Consider the following 22,260-nt stretch of genomic DNA (forward strand, 5'->3'; position numbering starts at 1 on the left):
TTTTGGTGTCAAACAGGAATAGGATTTGGAGGTTGGCTTGTGGACAGAAAAAGGAGCCTGGGTGCCCAGGAGGTGCAGGCAGCCAAGGAGGTTGAAGTGAAGAGGGGGCCAGCCTCTTCTCCTGGATGACAAGTGACAGGACTAGAGGAAATGGTTACAGGCTGCACCAGGGGAGGTTCAGGATGGATATTAGGAAATATTTCTGCACTGAATGGGTTCCCAAACATTAGAATGGTCTGCCCAGGGCAGTGGTGGAATCACCACCCCTGGGGGTGTTCAAGCAGGGTGTGGATTTGGCACTTAGGGACATGGTTCAGTGCTGATCCTTCAGTACTGGGTCAAGGGTTGGACTGGATAATCTCGGAGGTCTCTTCCAACCAGATATATCTGTGCATGCTTCCTGAGATCAGCAATTCAGTGGACAGGTTTAAGGAAGCAGGTTATGTCTGTCATATTACACAAGTTCCAACACAGCCATGTGTAGGCTACACTATGCCTGTGATGCTGGTAGAGCCAATCGCTAAAGTACAATGTTGAAACATTTCCCATGCTGCTGATCACTAAGAAAGGACAGCCAGCTTGGAGCATGGAGATGAAAAGCAGCTTCTGCAGCAGCCTTTATCATCTCAAACATTTTCACACATGCAGTGCAGCATTACACAGATATCTATATGGTTTTATTAAAGAATCCTTCGTTGCCTTGATCCTTTCTGCAGAAGATCTACGGATTTGCAGGCCAGAATATTCTGCTGATGAGGAACATTTTTCTCTTGGCAAGAATCCAAGCATCAAAATGTAGGCTTTTGTAGCTGTGGTGAGTAATCTGTCAGCAGGGAAACCATGACAGCCTAGAGGAGGAAGAAAAGAAAAAATTCCAGTCACGTTGGAAACAGATACTCCATAAAAATAAATAAGGGGGGAAATATTTCCCAGCTCTAAAGTCTGGTGCCGAAAATTATTGTCCTGACAAAAAACCTGCACAGTCGGATTTATTTGCTAAAACTTCTGATGATGAACCAGGGAAGAGCTGAAAATCAGTTAAGATCTTCTGCCTTGTGGCTGATAGGTTATCTCAGCATGGACAAAATATATCTATGGTCAGCCTAGGAGAAATTCAAAGCATTGGGATCAAATGCTGAGGCCTTTTGGCATGTTGTATTGTTTCCTCAGCTGCTTCTGGGAGACACTGTAGGTACCCAAACAACACATGGGCTTGCCTGTGGATTTCAGTAGACCTTCAGTATCAGTGAGAGCCATACCAAAATAAGGACTTGGAAATTTATCCCTGTTTAGCTATACATCCTGTGGTAAAACATGGAAAATCCTCACTGAGGTTAATAGTGTGTCATCTACCACCTCCTGCCAGCCTCCAGTACTCCAACAACCCTTATGTATAGCTGCGAAATGGGAGTAATGGGAATGTCAGCTAAATAAAACATTGTGCTGCAACAGCTCTGCCCTCCCCTCCACATCTGTGTACAAAACAAGCCTCATGCTTGCTTGGTTTTGACAGGGTATCACCTGATTCACACTGTTATGATTTCACAGCAGTGTCTGATTATGAATTGTTATTTTGGCCCAGAACTAGATTTACAAGTGTTCTCCAGTGAGTGTGGCCTTGTTGCCTGTCCTTCCTTCCTCTTCAGCAGTGCCCAGTGTGAGAGGTGAGTCCCAGGCACATGGTGGGGACTGAGCACAGCTGTGCAGCCCCTTGCTGCTACCCATGTCATAGCTGCACTCAGCTGAGCAACTAATTTATCCTTCAGTCTGCTGTCTGAGCTGAAAGTGCTAGTAAATAATATAAAACAAGACCCACACATTCATTATTTTTATATCTGATAAAATACAAACATGACATTTGTCTTACCTTCCCAAAAAAGTGCTTGTTTTCCTTTTTTTGAAAATAACATTTAGGGCAACTAGAAACATTGCAAATATAAAATAAAAAAAATATATGAGCACTTTTGAGGATTTCAGGGCCAAAACTAAGAATTTAACACAAATTTGGTAATAAATTTGACTGTCAAAATTCTGAGGTTTTAGTAAATATAATACTCAACCATTTATTGACTTTGAGCAGATCTAGAAGTCATCTGGGAGCTATAACTATGGCATTTCTGGTTTGGGGTTTTTTTGTTCACCTCTAAAATTTTCACTAGCTTTTGTCAACATGATGGTTCTAAAGCTGACAATAAATAACAGGTTACTAAGATCTGGCAGTATTTTTTCTGAAGTTCTAGGAATGCTGAGACTTGTGCTTTACATTAAATGACATGTGTCCTCTCATGGTTTCTGTGGATTACACATTGCTACCCACACCATAACTTCTCAGGGTCCTTTGTGGCTTTGCTCTTGGAGCACTTTGTCATGGAAAGTTCTTACTGGTGTCAGTGGTAATTTTTCTGGAGAGAAAACTGCAGAATCTCTAGCTCTGAGTGTTCAGGAAATTGCAATTTCTAAGACCATTCCCTGGGACCTCTGCATTTAGCATGTTGTAAACTTGAGCAGCTGACAATCATTAGAGAAACCCAGTTATTTAAATACTTCCAAAAAATGACAGTTTATACTGTGGATTTCACCTAGTGATAAAAGATGGATCAAGCAACAGCAAATTATCATCAAAATAGGTCACATTTATGTCCAGAAATATTTGTGCTACCTATCTATATGCTGCCTATAGTCAAAATTGCAATGTGCTGTGGGGTGCATTTGAAATGTTTGTCTAAATATTTACAATTTATTGAGGAACCAAGCTGAAACCAAGCCTGTAGTATAAGGCAGAGCAGAACCTGACCCTAGCTTCTAACTGCTATTATCTTTTTTTTTTTACCATAAATGTCCATTTTCTGTTTTCAGCCTCCTGGAAAACCAGTGATTGTGGAGAATAAAACACTTCATCATCAACTTCTTCAGGCTTTCTGGGTAAGCAATGTAAAAAAGTCCAGTTGGAAGCAGCAGATTTTGCAGTCTGTAGGTCAACATAAAAAATAATAAATAAATGCATGAGGAAATTAATAAATTCTTTAACTAGTCATAAAGTTGACAAATTTTATACTAGTTCCCACTCTAGTTAGTTGGATGCTGAGTTCAAAAGAATTCCTCATCTGTGAATAGAATGGGAATATCCCATTTAAGTCAGGAAGAGTTCAGCATTGACTTCATAAAAGTCAAACATTTGCTCCTATTTCTCTGACTTTAGTAGGGGAATAAAAACTCTAATGACCTAGTGGATCAATAAAATGCAATCTCTATTTGAATGCCATACAGTAATATAATACTAACAATAATCACAACAAGAGCATAGTAAACCATGATTTTAAAGGTTACATTTTTTTTCTTCTGATATTGTCACTCATACTATATTGATCTAATTCCAATGAACAACGAATGACAGCATTTTAGGCTAGTTCAGAGACATCCCCATCAAAAGTATTTTATGAACATGTTAAAATACAGTCAATTGAACAAGCAATTCTACCAGCAAGGAGAAGATCCTTTTTATCTTGGACAATTAATAGTGTATGACTTTCCTTTTTCTCTAACTGATTTTGTGCTGCTAGGCATTTCTACTAGATGATTTTAAAGACATCTATTTAATGCTTTATTCATTGACAGATACCCAAAAATTTGCCCCAAATGCTGCCCAGGCATTTAAGAGTTAATCTGTGAGCTGCTCATTCTGAACAAAATAGAAAGGATCATTTCTGGCAGCAATGAGGAAATTCAAAGTTAGAAATAGTCTTTAGGTCATAAAGAAGTAAAGTTAGCTCTCTCTCATGCAGATGGTTTTGAGTTAGATCTCATTGGGAAGCTCTGATAGAGGCCAAGCCCTGTGAAGACTGTAACTCAAACTTTGTTATCTTTGTGGATGTTTCAAGCTGGAAGGAGGTTTGCAGGTTGCTGTTCCATGGCCCCACTCAAAAAACAAACAAACAAACAAACTCAGGCTTTGCTGATATCAGTTCTTATGAATGTAAACTGTGAAAGCATCAACAAAAAAAACAAATCTCAATTGTTACCTGCATTGTAATCTGATAACCTTCAAAAGCTTTTAGTCTTTCTTTCTTTTCCTCTTCTTGTCCCATACTTATCCATGTGTCTGTAACTAGGATGTTGGCACTGTCTGCAGCTTCTAAGGGATCTGCTGTGAGAAGTAACTCGGTGCCATACTAATGTGAATAAAATAAGGAAGATCAGGAAGAAAAGCAACTTCAACTTCTTCATTTAAGACAAAACTAAACTCTATTCAAATTACTCTACCAGGCTATTTCTTAAGCTCCTACCTCTTTGGAATGCTGTTCAGCTATTTGAGTTATCCTGAGGTCTGGTTCAAAGCCCTGCCAAAAGAGATGATAGGTAACATATCATGGAGCATATGTAAGAGTAAGACCTTTACTGATTATTAACACTGATTAGGAGAATACTGGTTGAAGCACTTGCCATGAGAAGAACAATGTCTTTCAGAACTGTAAAATCATGTTGATTTCATTGAAAGTTTATTTTGGAGACAAACTGGGTGGAAAATATTCTGATTAGGTAAGAAAAATGAATTTCAGCAGTTACAGAATGAAATGTCTGCACATCATCTATTTTTTTTTAACTGATTCTTTGTTTTATATTTTATACTGTACTACAGTACAGCATTCTAAAAAGTCATACAGCCAACCTGAACCAACCAGGATACAACAATTCCACCGATCAGAAATGACTTTCCAAATAAAATTTTTGAGAACAGGGGACTGGATGATTTTGCAACACTTTCTCTGTGGTACTTTTAGGCTGATGCCTAGGAAAACATTTCCACAGATTCAGTAGAAAGTGGTAGAATGTAAACAAATTACTATTGGATACAAAAGAAAAATAATGACAAAGTCTAAATAATCCTATTGGTCTGATAACTAACATAAAGTTAGTTGTATAAACTCTCTTTTTTGGCTTCTTCACTCTAGCTGATACTAGCTGGTGCTTTTGCTTGCCTGTTGCTGACCTTGACTGCATTCTTCTTGTGGCTAAGTACTAGCAACCTACTCTCTGCTCTTCTCTTTCTCTTGTCCCATGCAGAGGGAGGAAGAGGGGGAAGAGGAGGAAGCTGTTGGTCACCCCTGCTTTTGTCCAGGGGGGTTCTTGTGATGCTTATAAACTGTAAATACATGTAAATATTGTATATCTTGTACATATTCATTGCATTTCATATTTCTAGATTGTAGTGTGCTTGTAAACATAGCTTCATTTGCTTTCCAACTGAGCCGGTCTGGCAAACTTTATCTTTGGGGAGGGGGGGCGGTAATTTCAACCCACCACATTCTCAAATGGAATTATCCTCCTCTGTGGTTTATGCTGCAGGTCATGAATTCCCTCAGCCCTTCTGAAGATGAACTCAGTAGAATTACTCCTGCTTTGCAACAAAATTACTAACTCAGGATTCTGAACATGGGGTCTGAAAGCTGGCACTTAAGATACATGGAACCACCACTAGCTAAGTCTCTTGGGAAGTATCCAAGTGTCTGAGACAAGAATGGGCAAATTTTGCCTTCCTCAGTCCATGGCTTTCTCACCTTGGGAGTTGCAATACGCAGGTGCATTCCCAGCTTTGCAGCACTCGTCATGATGGAGTGCAGGACGTTGTTTCCATCTCCAATCCAGGCAATAGTGAGCCCATTCAGGCCCCCATAATGCTCCTGAAAAATGAATCAGACAACCCTGGGGTTATGTTCCCGGTGAGACAAGCAAGGTGATGCCCTAGGAAGGAGTGATGATCAGCCAGGTCTGGTGCAAAGGTGGCTGGTTGCCTTTAAATGCTAGCTGCATGGAACCAAAGCTTTAATTGAACTTACTGCAGCTATGAGAGAAGTCAGTGAGAGAAAGCTCCCTGTGTCTTACATGAGGATGCAAATGCTGCAGCTTTCTCCAGTGAAGGACACATTGACAAATAGGCCATATGCTGAGGCCCAGGCTGAGAGACACAGCACCACACACACTATAACTTTAGCACCAAAGCTGTAGAACCATAGTTGGTGCTCATGAATATCAGTGAATGGCAGATATTACGGAATCACAGAATCACAGAACATCAGGGGCTAGAAGGGACCTCCAGAGATCATCAAGGCCAACCCCCCTGCCAGAGCAGGATCACTTAGGGTAGTCCACACAGGAATGCATCCAGGTGGGTTTTGAAAGACTCCAGAGGAGGAGACTCCACAACCTTTCTGGGCAGCCTGTTCCAGTGTTCTGTCACCCTCACTGTAAAGAAGTTTCTCCTCATGTTGAGCTGAAACCTTCTATGTTCAAGTTCCTTCTCTTATTACTGTGTACCACCGAAAAGAGATTAGCTCCCTCCACTTGACATCCACCCCTCACATATTTATAGACATTGATGAGATCTCCTCTTTTCAAGACTAAACAGCCCCAGGTCTCTCAGTCTCTCTTCATAGGGGTGATACTCAAGTCCCCAGATCATCCTTATAGCTCTCCATTGGATTCTTAATTCAGAGACAGTCCTAAGGCCTAGGAGAGCTTTCCCCTAAATTGTGAAAATACCCTGTTCAGGTTGGCTCTGGTTTGATTGTCTCTACAGGAGATGGCCACAGCAGTGGTCATGCCCTTAGAGTGCATTTAACCATCACAGCTATACAGGACAGCAAAGATCAATACTTTGCAAGCAGCTGTGTAATTAGTGGCCCACAGGACCTGCACTTGGTTGCACAGCCAAAGTGTGCAGTGGATTTTGGAAAGTGTGGATTACCCAAACTTGAAACTGCATTACAGAGTTAGCTCTAGGTTTGCCTGCTGACACTTAGAGCCTGTACATGTGCAGCCACTCTGGCCCTTGGCCACCTACAGATAAGGCCTAAGAAGGAACAAGAGTAAGAGAAGATCTTTCCAGAGCAAGACAACTTGAGGCTCTTGGAAAGCCTTGTTTTAAACATGCATGTTTATTAGGTACTTGAGACCAGAGAGTTGTAAAGACATAACCAAATACATCTATATGCCTGCTCTGTACATGTCCACCTCACAGCTCAAAAGACTAAAGACATGTCAGGGAGCCTGTATTCCTTAGTTCAAAATGGGGCCAATTGCATTGTAGTTGCTGGAAGCCAGACAGTGTTTCAACACTTTGTGTGAGATGATTCAATGCTTGTCAGAGAAGATAAGCATTCCCACTGTAGAGCTGCATTAACTGGCAACCTTGCAAGCACAAAGATGCCAAAAGACTGAACAGGAAAAGGGCTGGGACTACCCCCTCCTCTCCTGGCAGCAGCTTCTCCTAACCTAATAGTTGTGAAGTCGTTCCAGAACAAAGTTATTGGCATTTCTGCCAGTGACCACAATTGAAATACTGGATGACATTAAAATGCTGTAGAAATACTAAACCTAGTGAAGTTCTAGGCTGCCTAAGAGCTAAAACTATGGTATTGTAAAACTACCACTTTTTCAGTTGAAGCTTGCTGGCAGCTAACTCCCTGGCAGAGGTTTGGTGCAAGGTCCTTTACAGGAGAGCAAATCAGGACTTTGTGGACATGGAAGTTATTTTGGTACAACAGCTCTGAAAAGTCTCTAAGGATCTTTCACAATGTCCTTCCACACCTCCTAGCAATGGTGTTCCTAGGAGAAGGCCACACTAAAGCATTTATTTCAGGGGTTGTTTCCACCTAGGGCTTAGTGATAGCTAAGACATGAACAAATGAGAGCCAGAAGCAAATGAGACAGCCCTGAGTTCTTTTGATCTTGCTGCTTAAAAATAGACATTGCAGCCTGTAATGCTCAAAGCACCAACTAGCAAGTCACAAATACACTTCTGTGTCAAATAACTTCCACCTAATTACTAGCTACTACTCTGCATTAAAAGAAGCACAGTGCATACTAAATACTTTTCTCTGCTTTCCCAAGTTACTAACTGCCTCAGATAAAATATGAAGTACTAGAGATGCCTGTCTGACGACCCTCAGTATGCAGTGGAACTCATAAAGCTGCATCAGCAGTGACGATTGTAGAGAGTGGACATAGCTGAGCTAATCTTAATGATGGCATTTAGCTGACGGAGGAAGTCGTAGAGAAGGCAGAATCAAGCTTTGTGTGTGCCAGTGGAGCCTGTTTTATATCCTGTGCTAAGCTTTATGCTGCTACTGGTACTCTGCTGCCGTAGCTAAAGTCAGCTAGCTATGACTGTGACTGTACTGCTTATGCACATACATCTTCAGCTTCCAAGAAAGATGATTGTGGTGGTCAGAGCCAGAGGGCTTTGAGGCAATACAAAAGCTACTGTATAGGAGACATATAAATATGCTTATACAATTGCACAGAGAAAATCCTGCTGCAAGTATTTTGCCATTCAAAGGTTAAACCAGAACCTCTACAACAAGTGGTGATCAGCTGAGGCTTTGAAGAGACTTTTTCCTTTACATCCCTCCCCAGTGTTTCCAAACTATGCAGGCTTTTAACCTGCTTGGGTGTTCTTCAGTTTCTTGTTACATTTGTAACCTGACTTCAAAATATTTATGCTGTTAGTAAAGTCATACAAAAAAAATAATGTATTTAAAATGTCTAGAGCCATACTCCCTTATGAAAGCCCCTCTGACAAACTTGTGACTGCTGATGGAGTGCCACAAAACTTGGCTTTGCAATTCTCATGAAAAATCCCTGCTAAATAATTAATGTCAATTGTACACTCAGTTTCCTCATCCTCATGCTGCTTTTACAGCGTTTCACTCTCTTCATATTGATGGTTCTACATGGCAGTGTATCAAGCCCTGGGAAAAAAAAATAAGCATGCTCAGTTATTTAGCACTGCTGTATGTTTAGAGAAGACTGGTTTAACTAATTAGGGACATTTGTGTCTGCCCCTGCCTGGATTTGCTTCCAGCTAGGCTGCAACTCTGACACCATTATAGATTACTTCTGAAATGTTTGACCACAACAGCCATAACAGCCCTCAATTACAACAAGCTTTGGAATAATGAATCAATGATCTGTCAAAATTTTAAATGGAAAGCAGGGGCCTAGTCGAAGCTTTAGCCTTTTGGGAGATGGTGCAATCCAGTAATGGAGAAACTGGGCAAACCTGGACCTACCAGCTCTCAAATCAAGCTAATGGCAAATGCTGGGCAAATTATCTTTCTTACTCCCACACTGGCTTGTGTCATTGTTACGGAAACAGCAGATTCTGAAACATCAGTCCAGATTTTAGCTGAAATGTCTAATTCTTAGAATAATCACACAGAATGCATCTGGTTGGAAGAGACCTCAAAGATCATCCAGTCCAACCCACAACCCAACACTGAAGGGTCAACACTAAACCATGTCCCTAAGAGCCAGGTCCACACACTGCTTAAACACCTCTAGGGATGGTGAATCCACCACTGCCCTGGGCAGACCATTCCGATGTTTGAGAATCCTCTCTGTGAATAAATATTTCCTAAGAACAAGGAGGAGGATGATGATGATGGTGATGACTACGATAATTTGAGATCTTTGGGTCACGCATTGAGGAAAAGTTGAGAATAGATGGCACCCTCTTCAGGCTGGGCAGCACTGTAATTTGTTACACTGTTTAAAAAAGAATTAGTAATTTATTTCTTATGTCAACCATTTCTTTCTGAAAAAGAAATTTCCCTTCAGACTAGTAACACAAAAAGCTAGCGGCATATGGATCTGCTTTAATTACCAGTCTGGCTGTTCTGCAATCAGCTGCAAGTTAATGGATTTGGTCAGTGACATTAATATCAATGGAATCAATGTCACTATCTGGTTTGCCCCTGAAATACAAATTGTGTGTTTTAGCCAAGCTTTACAGAGTGCTTCACAGAGTGGAAATTGTGAGCCACAGCTTCTGGCTTCAGGACTAAGAAGCACTGGGTGGACTCAGCAAGTGGCTGTTACACGCCTTCAGCAAAGACAGAGAAGAGGCTCCTCAAGTGGCTATTAAAAAAAAAAAAAAAAAAAAAAAAGAAAAAGAAAAAGATGTGGACAAGCTGGGGAGAGTCCAGAGAAGGGCCACAAATATGGTTAAAGGACTGGGAAGCCTGGCATGTGAGGAATGGCTGAGAGAACTTGTTTTGTTCAGGCTTGAGAAAAGAAGGCTTAGGGAAGGAGAAGAATTTATCATCATGTTCCAGTATTTAAAGGGTGGCTACAAAGAAGCTGGAGATTCCCTTTTTACAGGGAGTGAAACTGAAAAGATGAAGGGTAATGGGTACAAATTACTCCTTGGGAGATTCTGATTAGACACAAGAGGAGAATTTTTCACAATAAGAACAATCAGGGAGCTGGTGGAGGCTACAACACTGAACAAGCTGCTGGGCCATCTTATCTAGACCATGCTTTTCACAAGAAAAGTTGGACCAGACAATCCTCGAGGGCCCTTCCAACCTGCTATTTTATGATTTTGTAATGCTACATGTGCACAGCACCAGCAGAAAAACTCATTGTCTTTAAAGGACAAATCCCCAAACCCTCAAAAATCAGGTTACATAATGTTTTAAACCATTTGTAGTGGGTTATAACTCAAGAGCAAACTCAGCTCAAAACAGCTTTTACAAAAGATGATAACATTCATGCTAAGAACAACAACCATCTTGGCACAATAGAGGGCATTAATCCTGACCACAGTACTAAAGGGCAGAGTCAGCCTAAACATCAAACATGTGAAGGGCTCCAGGCTGCTCAGGAAGAAGAAAGTGGGAAAGAGGATGTTGAATCTGAAGAATCTCATCCCAGTATTCATGACAGGAGCATTCTTTGTAATCTGACAAGAACACCCTGGATACAGAGCAAGAACTGACAGCCCTGAAAATAAACCAGCTGCATTGTTTGGGGAATGCAACAGACTATACTAAAATAACCATGCTAACATGCACGTGTGAAAAGGGAATCAGAAGCCATAAGCAAGAAGACATTCGGACAAAACAAACCAAGAAATTAGGCTGTGTTTCTCACAGTTCTCTTCAGACTGAAGAGAAAGTGCTCAAAGGGGATTCAAGAAGGCACATAACAAAATTAATAGGATTTAGAAAATGGAAGAAGAAAAATGTGCTAAGCATGAAGAGAGACAGAATGCATGTAGTGCTCCACTGGCAAATTCAGCAGGAGAAATCAGAAGAGAGATAAAAAAAAGAGCACATTTTGGGTATATACTGACAGCAGGGAGGAGCAGATCCAGGCAGGAAAATATTTACAGAGATAAGGAAGAGATATTTTTAATGAGAAAGAAGCTATACAAAATCTCTAGTTACATTTAAATATAAGGCTAGCAGTGTATGCCACTGCTGTAGTTTGCATGTATGTATAAATCAAATAAATTGCCTTTGCCTTGCAGGAAAGTAGTCCAAACTTTCAACTAATTTAAAGAATCAGTGGTGCTATTCAACATCCCTGTATTAACCTCCAAGCAGTACTTGGATAACAACATCTTTTTTACCCTGCTGAATATCTCACAAAAAAGTTTGATTGTGGTAAGTAACAACTAGACTCTTCTTCAAGTGTTACTTCTGCTTTTGTGGCCTGGTAAATTCCATTCTATGATTAAAATGCCACTTTACTACATACTACTGGCTGTAAGACCAGTCTCCTCCACCTCAGTGCACAGTGCAGGGAGTAAAAAAAGGCAGCAGACAGGCAGGTCAGAAAGGCAAAGAGCAGGCAGTGCCAACACCCAGAGCGTGCTGCTGAGAGCTGCCCCCTGCCTGCCTCTCAATCCTGGGCAAGAACAGAAAATGGGTCAGAAACCATTTGGGTCAGTAGCGTGGCATGCCCTTGGCACAGTGGGGCAGCCACCCAGTTGCCCTCCAAAGACCTCCTGACAAACTCAGGACTAAGGAACATGCTGCAAAGATTAGGGGAGAGGTGGGCACAGTTGGAGAAAACACCACTCTGCTTATCAGACTGACTGGCAAAGGGCTGCAATTTGAAAAGCTTCCATAGCTGTCCAAAAGCTGAGCCATTCCTTGAGATGTAAGTGCTCACTTTGTCATGACATCTCTCCACATCAAATGTTTCATTTGTCTGAGCACCAACTGCCATGGTCCTGTTTTCTCAGCATGTGAAATGGACAGGGACACTCTGCCCAAAGACATCCTTCCCAGTGCTTGATGCAATGAGGATGTCCACCTGCTGTTGCTGCTGCACTAGGTAGTCAAGCAAGGCAAAAGTCCAGGCTCATATTCACCTGGAGCTTCTACTATGGTTGTATTGCAGGATGCCCTTTACAAGGACACAATGGAGGTAGAGCTGAGGATGACCAACAGGGCATGTATTCATTGTGCTGATCTCCATAGGTTTCCCTTAAGATCAGTGGAGAAAGAGATGCATCTCTAAAGGGTGACTGAGGTGCTCAGCAGTCTCCTTTCATTGGCTGAAGATGGAGTACAGGGCTACAGTGCTGTAGTCAGTGGTCTGGATAAAACCAGTTTAGGGGCAGGATATTTGTATAGACTATGAGTCACAGATTATTTCTGAAGCCTGTTATCCACAAGTGATAAAATGTTAATAGCTAAGGTGTTTGCAAGGCAGACCTCCCATCCACCCAAAACATAATCATAAGGCTAACTTGGTTTACAACTGTGCACTGTGTCTATATGAAATTATGGTATGTAATAACTGATCACAGCTTGCTGTCTTATGTTATTCAAACAGCTCATTGAGGTTGGCTCAATGTGGTCTTGCTAATGTGTCCTATTTTCATAGAATGACTTAAATTGCAAAGGACCTTTGAGATCATTTACTCCAACCTTCTTGCCACAGGCAGGGAGGTCTCTCAACTAGACTTGGCTGCTCAAAGCCTCATCTACCATGGCCTTGAACACCCTCTGCAATGAGGCATCCACAACCTCTCTGGGTAGCCTATTCCAGAGTCCCACCACCCTCCATCCTTGTACTGAAGAACTTCTTCCTAAGATCCAGTCTAAACCTACTCTCACTCAGCTTCAAACCATTCCCTCTTGTCCTATCACTAGACACCCTTATGAAAAAGTCCCTCTCCAGCCTTCCTGTAGGATCCCTTCAGGTATTGGAAGGCAGCTCTAAGGTCCTTCTAGAGTATTCTTTTCTCTAGGCTGAAAAACCCCAGCTCCCTCAGTCTATCCACATAGCAGGGGAGTTCCAGCCCTTGGATCATCTTTGTGGCCCTCCTCTGGACTTGCTCCAGACATATGTGAAGCATTTTAGTCTCAACTTCATCAATTTTTGCTGATCTCTTCACTTTAGGGATTGAAACTTTTATGAAAAATACTAATCAAAGTAAGGAAAAAACAATTTTCCCTAAAGATATGCGGGTTTTTGGTATTTGAAGTTTAAAGCATGAATAATTTAATATTACTTTCACTAGATCTCTTCCTCATACTGAATGTCCCATAGCAAAGTCTTTCACAGCTAAGAAACACAATTGAAGAAATTAGGAAATTATTCTGTCCTCCCTTTTTCAAGCAGTGTGATTTTTATTCATTCAGAAAGTAAACAAGGTCAGAGGAGTTCATCATAGTTGTCAACCAGCACTTGCAGTGTAATAATCTTTTTTATAAGTCAGTTCCTCAGCTGTGTGTAAAACAGAACAGTCATACTGTTCACAGATAAACATCTGGTATTCCATGTGTAAAACATTATCCTGCTGTGAAATCAACTATTTCACTAAACTACAAAATATGATCTTTTTTGAAAACATTTTTTTGATGTGAGCAAAGTTTAAATAGATTTAAGTGCCTGAACACTAAGTGTTTGCACTGGTAACATTATCTGGCTTCTCAAAAGTTTTTTTGGTCAACCAATTTATTAATATATGGATGGGGATTCTTTTTAAACTGTTCATTGGTAAGGAAGGAATCAAGAGTGAACCACTGAGGTTTTTTAAGTCAGTGAAAAAACTTCCAATGGCTTTGATTGAGCCAACTAGATTTAGGAGGGGCAGGTCCTCCCTGACCAACCTGATCTCCTTTTATGATCAGGTTACTGCCTGGTGAATGCAGGGCAGGCTGTGGATGTAGTCTATCTGGACTTCAGCAAAGCCTTTGACACTGTCTGCCACAAGAAGCTCCTGGCAAAGCTGGCAGCTCATGGTTTGGACAGATTCACTCTGAAATAGATCAAGAACTGGCTGGAGGGCCAGACCCAGAGAGTGGTGGTGAATGGTGCCACATCCAGTTGGCAGCCTGTCACTAGTGGTGTCCCCTAGGGATCAGTGCTGGGACCCATCCTGTTCAATATCTTTATCGATGATCTGGGCGAGGGAATCGAGTCCATCATCAGTAAGTTTGCAGATGACACCAAGTTAGGAGCAGGTGTTGATCTGTTGGAGGGTAGGAGGGCCCTGCAGAGGGACCTGGACAGGCTGGATGGGTGGGCAGAGTCCAATGGCATGAGATTTAACAAGGCCACAACAACCCCGTGCAGTGCCACAGGCTGGGGACAGAGTGGCTGGAGAGCAGCCAGGTGGAAAGGGACCTGGGGGTACTGGTTGACAGCCGCCTGAACATGAGCCAGCAGTGTGCCCAGGTGGCCAAGAGAGCCAATGGCATCCTGGCCTGCATCAGGAGTAGTGCAGCCAGCAGGACAAGGGAGGTTATTCTTCCCCTGTACTCAGCACTGGTCAGGCCACACCTTGAGTACTGTGTCCAGTTCTGGGCTCCTCAATTCAAGAGAGATGTTGAGAGAAGGACGACAAAGCTGGTGAGGGGCCTGGAACACAAGCCCTGTGAGGAGAGGCTGAGGGAGCTGGGACTGTTTAGCCTGCAGAAGAGGAGGCTCAGGGGTGTCCTCATTGCTGTCTACAACTACCTGAAGGGAGGTGGTAGCCAGGTGGGGGTTGGTCTCTTCTCCCAGGCAACAAGCAGCAGAACAAGAGGACACAGTCTCAAGTTGTGGCAGGGGAGGTCTAGGCTGGATGTTAGGAGGAAGTTCTTCACAGAGAGAGAGATTGCCCATGGGAATGGGCTGCCCAGGGAGGTGGTAGAGTCACCATCTCTGGAGATGTTCAAGAGAAGACTGGATGAGGTACTTAGTGCCATGGTCTAGTTGATTGGATAGGGCTGGGTGATAGGCTGGGCTGGATGATCTTGGAGGTCTCTTCCAACCTGGTTGATTCTATGATTCTATGAACATCTTACCTTTATCTCATTATGTAAAGCCCCCTTGGATACTTTTTGAATTTCACTTTAATTCCAATGAAGCACTTAAATTTGCCCTTAACTCCAGTCCCACTACAGCTGATAGGACTAATTCTTTTAAATGAAACAGCTTCTTAAATACATTGCTGGATGAAGATCTCTTTAAGTAACCAACGCCATCTAATTAGCACTTAGAAAAGAGTAAGAATAAACAGGTTTGAACCTGACTTCCTCAAATACTTACCAAGACATCATAAGAAAATACAGTTATTAATCAGGGATTATATCATTACCTGAAGAGTGAGGTAGTCAGCTAATATCTGCAGAGGATGGAATAAATCAGACAATCCATTGACGACTGGGATCGTGGCTTCTTTTGTCATCAAATGCAGATCACTATGCTTATAAACTCGAGCCAAGATTGCATTTGTCATGCTGGACAGCACCCTAGAGGATGGCAGAAAATACCAACATCAAACATCCTAAGTATATCCCTGTTGCACTCATTAGGGTGCAATACAGAAATATTAATGAGAAGAGGTAAGGAATCAATTTTTGTTCTTCAGCCATCTGAATAATTTATTATGCCTACACAGCACCCTTAAATGCAGACATTTAACAAGCTGTTAATAAGTAAGGAGATTTGCTTATTAACAAGCTATGCTAAGTAAATGAATCCTGATGCTGTATTTTATGTCGGGGTGGGTTTTTTTTTCCTCTTTAGTGCTTCATTGCAGCTACAGGTGTAACATCAATAAATGCTAAGGTATCTGAACTAAGATAAGAGATTGTGTGACACTAATAGTTGAATTTGATAACTTCAGAAGAGATAAGATGTAAGGTTTCCTGAGTCTTTTAGCACAGAAAAAATGTAGCATTGATTGAATATTACAGTGTCTCTGTATGGCAGCCTGACCTTTGCAAGGATTAGGCATACAGGCCTGTCTCAGTTTACCACAATTATTTGCTGATCTTGATGAACACAGAAACAGAAGGCCATCACCAGCCTGTTCTTTCTTCTACCCACACACCTGTGTATTTGCACACATGGTATCACTTCTAACTAATGGCCAGATCTGAAACTGTCTATGGGCAGGGACATGCAGGAGTCACTGTACTGCTCTGGCCTTAGCCTATTTGCCAAAGTGTGAAAGACTCAGTAATCAGGAGAGTGGATTAGCATAGTATGCTTAATATGCCCTGACTTCTTTAGATACATTAAATACACTGGAGCTCTGCATTGCTCTGCATTTCTGCTTTTTAATCAGGCCCTGAAGCCTGACTTGGAAGTAGCATTTTTTGTGTTTTCATGTTATCTCGAATAGGACCTTAAAACAAAGCAAGAAAGAGAGTGAATAGGAGAGTGTGAAAAATCCTTGTAGTATCTATCTTCCTGATTAGCCATGAAGGATTCTGGTATCTCCTCTTGTGGAAATATGGATGTTAATGCCATGGCTTTTACAGAGACAAATCCCATGAAGTCAGTAACGAAATATTTTCTACTGAGACCAGACAACCCTCACACAAGCAAAACACTTACAAAAAATGTTCAAAGACTCCCTGTGGATCTCTCTCTGAAGAAAAGACAGCTAACAGTAGCTACAAGTGAAAAGGAGGATCAGAAAGAGGCATTGGAACAGTTGCTGTTTGTACCATTATTTCTCTTTTGCTCATGAATTTTTTTTTCTATGTGTCTGTGTTAATTTCAGCTTGAAGTCTCTGACTGTGGAAAATTTGTCCTGTTTTGTTCTGAACACAGAACATAGAATAACAGAATGGTTTGGGTTGGAAGGGAGCTTGGAGATCATCTAGTTCCAACCCTCCTGCCATGGGCAGGGACATCTTCCACTAGATCAGGTTGCTCAAAGCCTCATCCAGCCTGGCCTTGAACACTTCCAGGAAGAGTGTATCCACAACGTCCCTGGGTAACCTGTTCCCATGTCTCACCACCCTTACTATAAAGAATTTCTTCCTAATATCCAGTCTAAATCTGCCTCATCAAGCTTCAGTCCATTTCCTCTTGTCCTGTCATTACAAACCCTTGTAAAAAGTCCCTTTCTGGCTTTCTTGTAGGCCCCTTGCACGTACTGGAAAGCCACTCTAAGGTCTTCCCAGCGCATTCTCTTCTCCAGGCTGAACAGCCCCAACTCTCTCAGCTTGTCTCCATAGGGGAGCTGCTCCAATCCTCTGATCATCTTCATGGCCCTCCCCTGGACCCACTCCAGCAGTTCGATGAGGGGCACCAGAACTGGATACAGTACTCCAGGTGAGGTCTCATGAGAACAGAGTAGAGAGGGAGAATCACTTCCCTCGTCCTGCTGCTCGCACTGCTTTTGATGCAGCCCAGCACACGGTTGGCCTTCTGGGCTGCAAGTGCACATTGCCAGCTCAGATACAGAACTTACATTTCATTTCAAGTAATGTATCAGACATGCTAAACAGCACTGAAAGGCTTAGAGCTCCTTAATGGGTGGTAACTTTGTCTACTGTGTCAGTGTAAGTGGGAATATCTTGTGAAGCATGGAAGAACTGCATTATGAGCAGGTAATAAGTCACTAAACATATGTTCACAGCAGAAACATTTTCAACCCTTACCTGCAGCAATATTCTAATAAAAACTGGGACTTTTAGAGATCTGTGCCTCTTTTGCTTTAAGTCTCAATTTCAAGTACTTCTAAGGTCTTCAATACCCTAGATGTATGGCTCTAAATATTTGAAATACCCTCTGGGTCTACTATAGAGGTATTCTTTTTTTCTTCTTACATTAACTGAATGAAGCTGGCATGTTATACTTCATTCACGAGAAATGCCAAGGAATTAATACTCAGGTTGTTCTTTGGGGTAAACTGCTCAACCTTGGTTATGCAAAGTCAGTAATAATTTTGATGATGGAAGCAGGAGTGAAGCAGATCATGGGAGGCCCTGTAAGGACTTGGAAATCCGCTGTAGCAGATGAGTTCTATGACTTGGCAGAGGAGGAAAATTCTCAGATCAGGGTCATAAATGGAGACTTGACCTGGAAGAGAGAGCAGTGACAGATAAAAGAGCGGCTGAAAGCTTGCATGGGAAGTGGATGTCATGGGAATTTTCTCCATAGAACGGGGATGCCTCCAAAAATGGCTGGAAGATTTGCTTGCTGCTTCTTTCTCCATTTTGCTTGTGCAAAGGTCATTCAAGAGACTGTGAAGCAAAGATTTAATGGACTTTTCTTATCCCATTTGGGAATAAGAAATAACAAAAACTGGCCTACCCAAAGAATGTCCATTTGTGTATCAGTACATACCTGGATTTGCTGCAGAGTTGGCATCTGAATGGCAGAGAGTCTCTGGGTGACAGTCCTGCACGTCTGGTGGGATGGTGCTTGGAGAGGTTATTGCAGGGGAGTACTTCCCCCTCCTAGAGCTTTGGTTGGCTGGAGCTCAGAGCCAGCCTTGCAATAGTGTGGCTGAGGGATGCATCACTGATGTCAGGGGGGAGAGGAGGCTTCTAGACAGCACTGCAAGGAGCCTCCATCAGGACCATCTCCCTTCTCTTGGCAGTAGCATCTCTTACTGCTTTGCAACCATGCTCATGCCACCTATGGGCTGATGTCCCAGCCTGGCCTTCATCTTCCTCCATCTCCACAGAGAGATGCTTGATGTCCTGGGCTGAGGCTGCCACTAGCTGCCTCCCAGCTGCCTTGCTCTCTAGGTTGGGAAAGAGGGACGGGTGCAAGCTGATGAGGCCCTGCCTTGCCTGACCCAAGGGGAACTCCTGGCACCTGGAATCTCAGCTGGCTGATTGCATAGTTTGAATTGAGCCTGACAAGCTTGATGCTGCGTATCTTTCACCAGAACTAGAAAGACCTTTCAGACACTACCAACCCTCCAACGAACTGAATCAATCTCAGGCTGCAAAAAGGCTGCCTAGAAAGCAGCCCAATACTGAGGCTGGATTAATTTTTAATACATGGAATATGAAAAACAGCAAGAACACCTGCAAAAAATAGCCTCATGTTCTGCCTACTTTCTGCAGCATTGGAGGGAATCCCCTGGAGAAACGCCTTCAGTTCAGTCCTTCCTTGCTTGGCAATGGGGATAGGCTGCTAGCTACATATCCCTACATGCACATTGGACTGTGTATGATTAAGATCTTCCAAAGGTGCCAGTAAGAGAACAGTGCCATAGCCCAGCCTCCACAGCAGTCCTGGCAGTGGGTACAGCTGAGATGAGGGCACATGAAATCAGAAACTGGCCACACAGTGTCAGTCTAGTTTGGTGCTGCTGAAATTAGGGGGATCAGAGTGACCTTCATTAACATTCTGCCTACAGGTAGGCTAAGGCCCACCAGCAGCTGGCCTAACTAGGGTAAATAGATACTTTTGCCTTTTGATTTGCCAGTCAGCTCCATTTCTAGCTCCATGAGAAGCAACAGAACCAGAAGTTTCTAACCTTGTTTGAACATATTTTCTGTATATTCTGCTATACTACTGAAGTTCATAAAGTGTTTCTGTTCATGTGACTGTCACTCTCATGAATACTCTATATACCAAATTTGATACAAATATTTCTTCTTGTGAGACATTTTGGAAAGCTGAACTACATATTCTGCAAGCTGATCTATAAATGTTTAATAAATTTGGAGCCTCTTCTGACATTTTCCAGGAAAAAAAAGTTTACAAAATGGTGTAAGACAGGTTTGAGCCTGACCAACTACCAAATACAAAGTGATCAATCAAGTGACATTTTACCAACCTTGCTGTGTCTGTGAGACTCTCATTAGTGCCCAAATGTATGTCTTGAGTTGTAAGGAAAGAAGGGTGTCCCCCAAGGAGAGCAAATCCTACAGGAAGGATAAATTAAAAAAAAAAAAAAAAAGAAGAAATTAAGCACCAGCACCTCATTTACAGCCAGATTCAAAATCTTCTTCATGTAAAGGATATTTGCAGCAATAAAACTGTTTCAAACACTTCGTCTGACACACAAGACACAAATAAATGTGTTTTGGAATAAAATCACTCAAATGTGATTCTTTGCTGAAATTCTTAGGTATGAATTCTCATCTATGTTCACAGGAACAGTCATTCAAGCTGCAAGGCTATATACTGCCACAAGCATCACCGTGGCTCCCTGTTAAGAGATAGGTAATCCATTTATCATGCTGAATTTCCACTTCAAGGGTCTTAGTATGCTAGAAGGGCCATCTGAGGCACTAAGTGTAATTCCACATCCCTGCAAGAAGCTTCAAGTATAGTCACTCAGATAGGAAAGCCTGTCTCCTCATATATCATAACAAACTTAAACTTGGTCACAAACAAAAAAGTGTCTTAAAAATCATAACATGACAGAGAGAAAAGGGAAGACCTCAGGTACTGCCAGCATCTCTTCACCCAGCAACAGTTAGGAATTCACAAGGTGAGACAAGGAACTGGGTGAATTAGGTCTGAAGAATGAAATCTACTCCTGAACAGGAAACCATGGAAAGACTTGAGCATCATTTAAGAATATGAAACATTTAGGGCAACTTTAAAAGTTGTCTGGACAGTATTTTGTATAAAGACAAATTACATTCTGAAGGCAATTCTCAGGATCTGTCCCACCTTATTTCCATTGAACCACCACTAGAAAGCTACCATAACCAAGCAGCTGACACAGAGAGAACAGATAATTTTTTCACCAGCATTTGAGTCTCCCTGACCTGCTTGGTTCAAGCCTAAAGCCTCCCTTCACTCCCTCTTCCTCAGTGTAAAGTCCATCGTGGCCACATATTGTGAGAATGGGGTCTAAGAGGATCTGGTTTATGAACTGTCACACATGGCTAGCATAAGCCTAGCACAGGACACAAGGTCCTACAACCTGGGATATACAAAGAGTAGGATTTGAATTGGGCTGTAGCTAGCCTTGTAAGGCATTTACTGTGCACTGGGGAAGACTTGCTGCATAAGAACAACTCCCTTCTAGTAGAGAAATTGTCACGGAGATCTTGCCCTGTCACTAATATCCATGATGGAGGAAATTTCCAGAGAATCTTGGTATGGACAAACCAATCTTGAGATAACACTGCAGGGGAGTGAGCCTTTTATTGTGACAAAAATCTAGAAGGATGCTGATCTTGTTTTTATTGCCAGGAAGAGAAAGGCTGCACACAGCACAGAAGAGCAGAGACTTCCCTTTTCTACCAAACTAGGATTTCTTGGAGGTGTTAACTTTCATATTGTTAAAAAGAGGGGGAGAAAAGGGAGGGGAAGGGGAGATGGGGTGAAAGAGTTAAAAGCTGCCTGGGCTGGCTGTAGCCATTAGATGGCACTGCAGATACCCCCAGGACTCCAGCTTCAAGATGATGTTTGTACAGCCCTGTGAGATCAAAAGGTTGAGCCCACAGCTATTCTTCGAAAAATTATTAAACCAAGAGTGAACACTGCAACCTTTCATGGACAAAAACAGGCAACTAGGTCTAGGCAGCAGGCACAGGGCCTGCAACTGGACCCCTAACACAGAGCAGCTCTTACAAACTTCCACCTCCTGAAGGCAGGAGGGTTGAGGTAAGGTCTTCCACTTTGCAGCTGTTCAGCTAGTCTCCAGATTTTAAAATGTAATAGATAAAAATAATACTGGAAAACCATTGCCTTTGGACTGCCTCAACTTCCTTAAAAGTCAGGTAAGACATAATGGTGCTCCAGACACCACCTGAGGGGCAAATCTCTGCTCTATGCAGTCAATGTAATACTCAACTTACTTGAATGGGTCTCATTTTACTTTCCCTTAATCATCATTAAGGATTGCTCCAAATCTCAACAAGACTAGAGGCAAGCACAGCAAACTATTAAGAATGAAGCATCACTTCTCCTACTATCACTGTTGCCTGTTAGAAAAGCACTATACACTTGCTGGTTGCTTTACCTTCCTTTCTTGGTTATTCAGAAGCGTTTTTGGTTTAAGGCAGGAAAAATGTTTATGTTCCCTCAGACACTCTCCCTTCCTCTAAGACACAAACACTGTGTTTATGGGAATATGTATGCAAACTGTCACCTAGGCATTACAGCCTGCCTATTCAATGCCAATTTTTAAGCTGAGACCCCAAGGATGAAATGTTTCACAGGATCACAGGATGTTGGTTGGAAGGAACCCCTGGAGATCTTTGAGTCCAACCCCCCTGCCAGAGCAGGTCACACAGGAACACATCCAGATGGCTC

The 22,260-nt window shown here is 42.3% G+C and overlaps 1 protein-coding gene across 1 annotated transcript in view; it reads right to left on the reverse strand.

Annotated features, from left to right (window-relative positions):
* Positions 1-788: 788 nt before the first annotated feature.
* Positions 789-22,260, reverse strand: part of OTC (ornithine transcarbamylase) — a 29,682-nt gene continuing 8,210 nt past the window's right edge. Inside the window, 7 exon segments of the mRNA XM_054389094.1 lie at positions 789-848; positions 2,831-2,968; positions 4,020-4,169; positions 4,284-4,337; positions 5,556-5,678; positions 15,383-15,536; positions 19,823-19,910. Of these exon segments, the coding sequence (XP_054245069.1) occupies positions 789-848; positions 2,831-2,968; positions 4,020-4,169; positions 4,284-4,337; positions 5,556-5,678; positions 15,383-15,536; positions 19,823-19,910 (767 nt within the window).

Source organism: Indicator indicator, chromosome 1 (genome assembly GCF_027791375.1).
Source record: "Indicator indicator isolate 239-I01 chromosome 1, UM_Iind_1.1, whole genome shotgun sequence".
NCBI lineage: Eukaryota > Metazoa > Chordata > Aves > Piciformes > Indicatoridae > Indicator > Indicator indicator.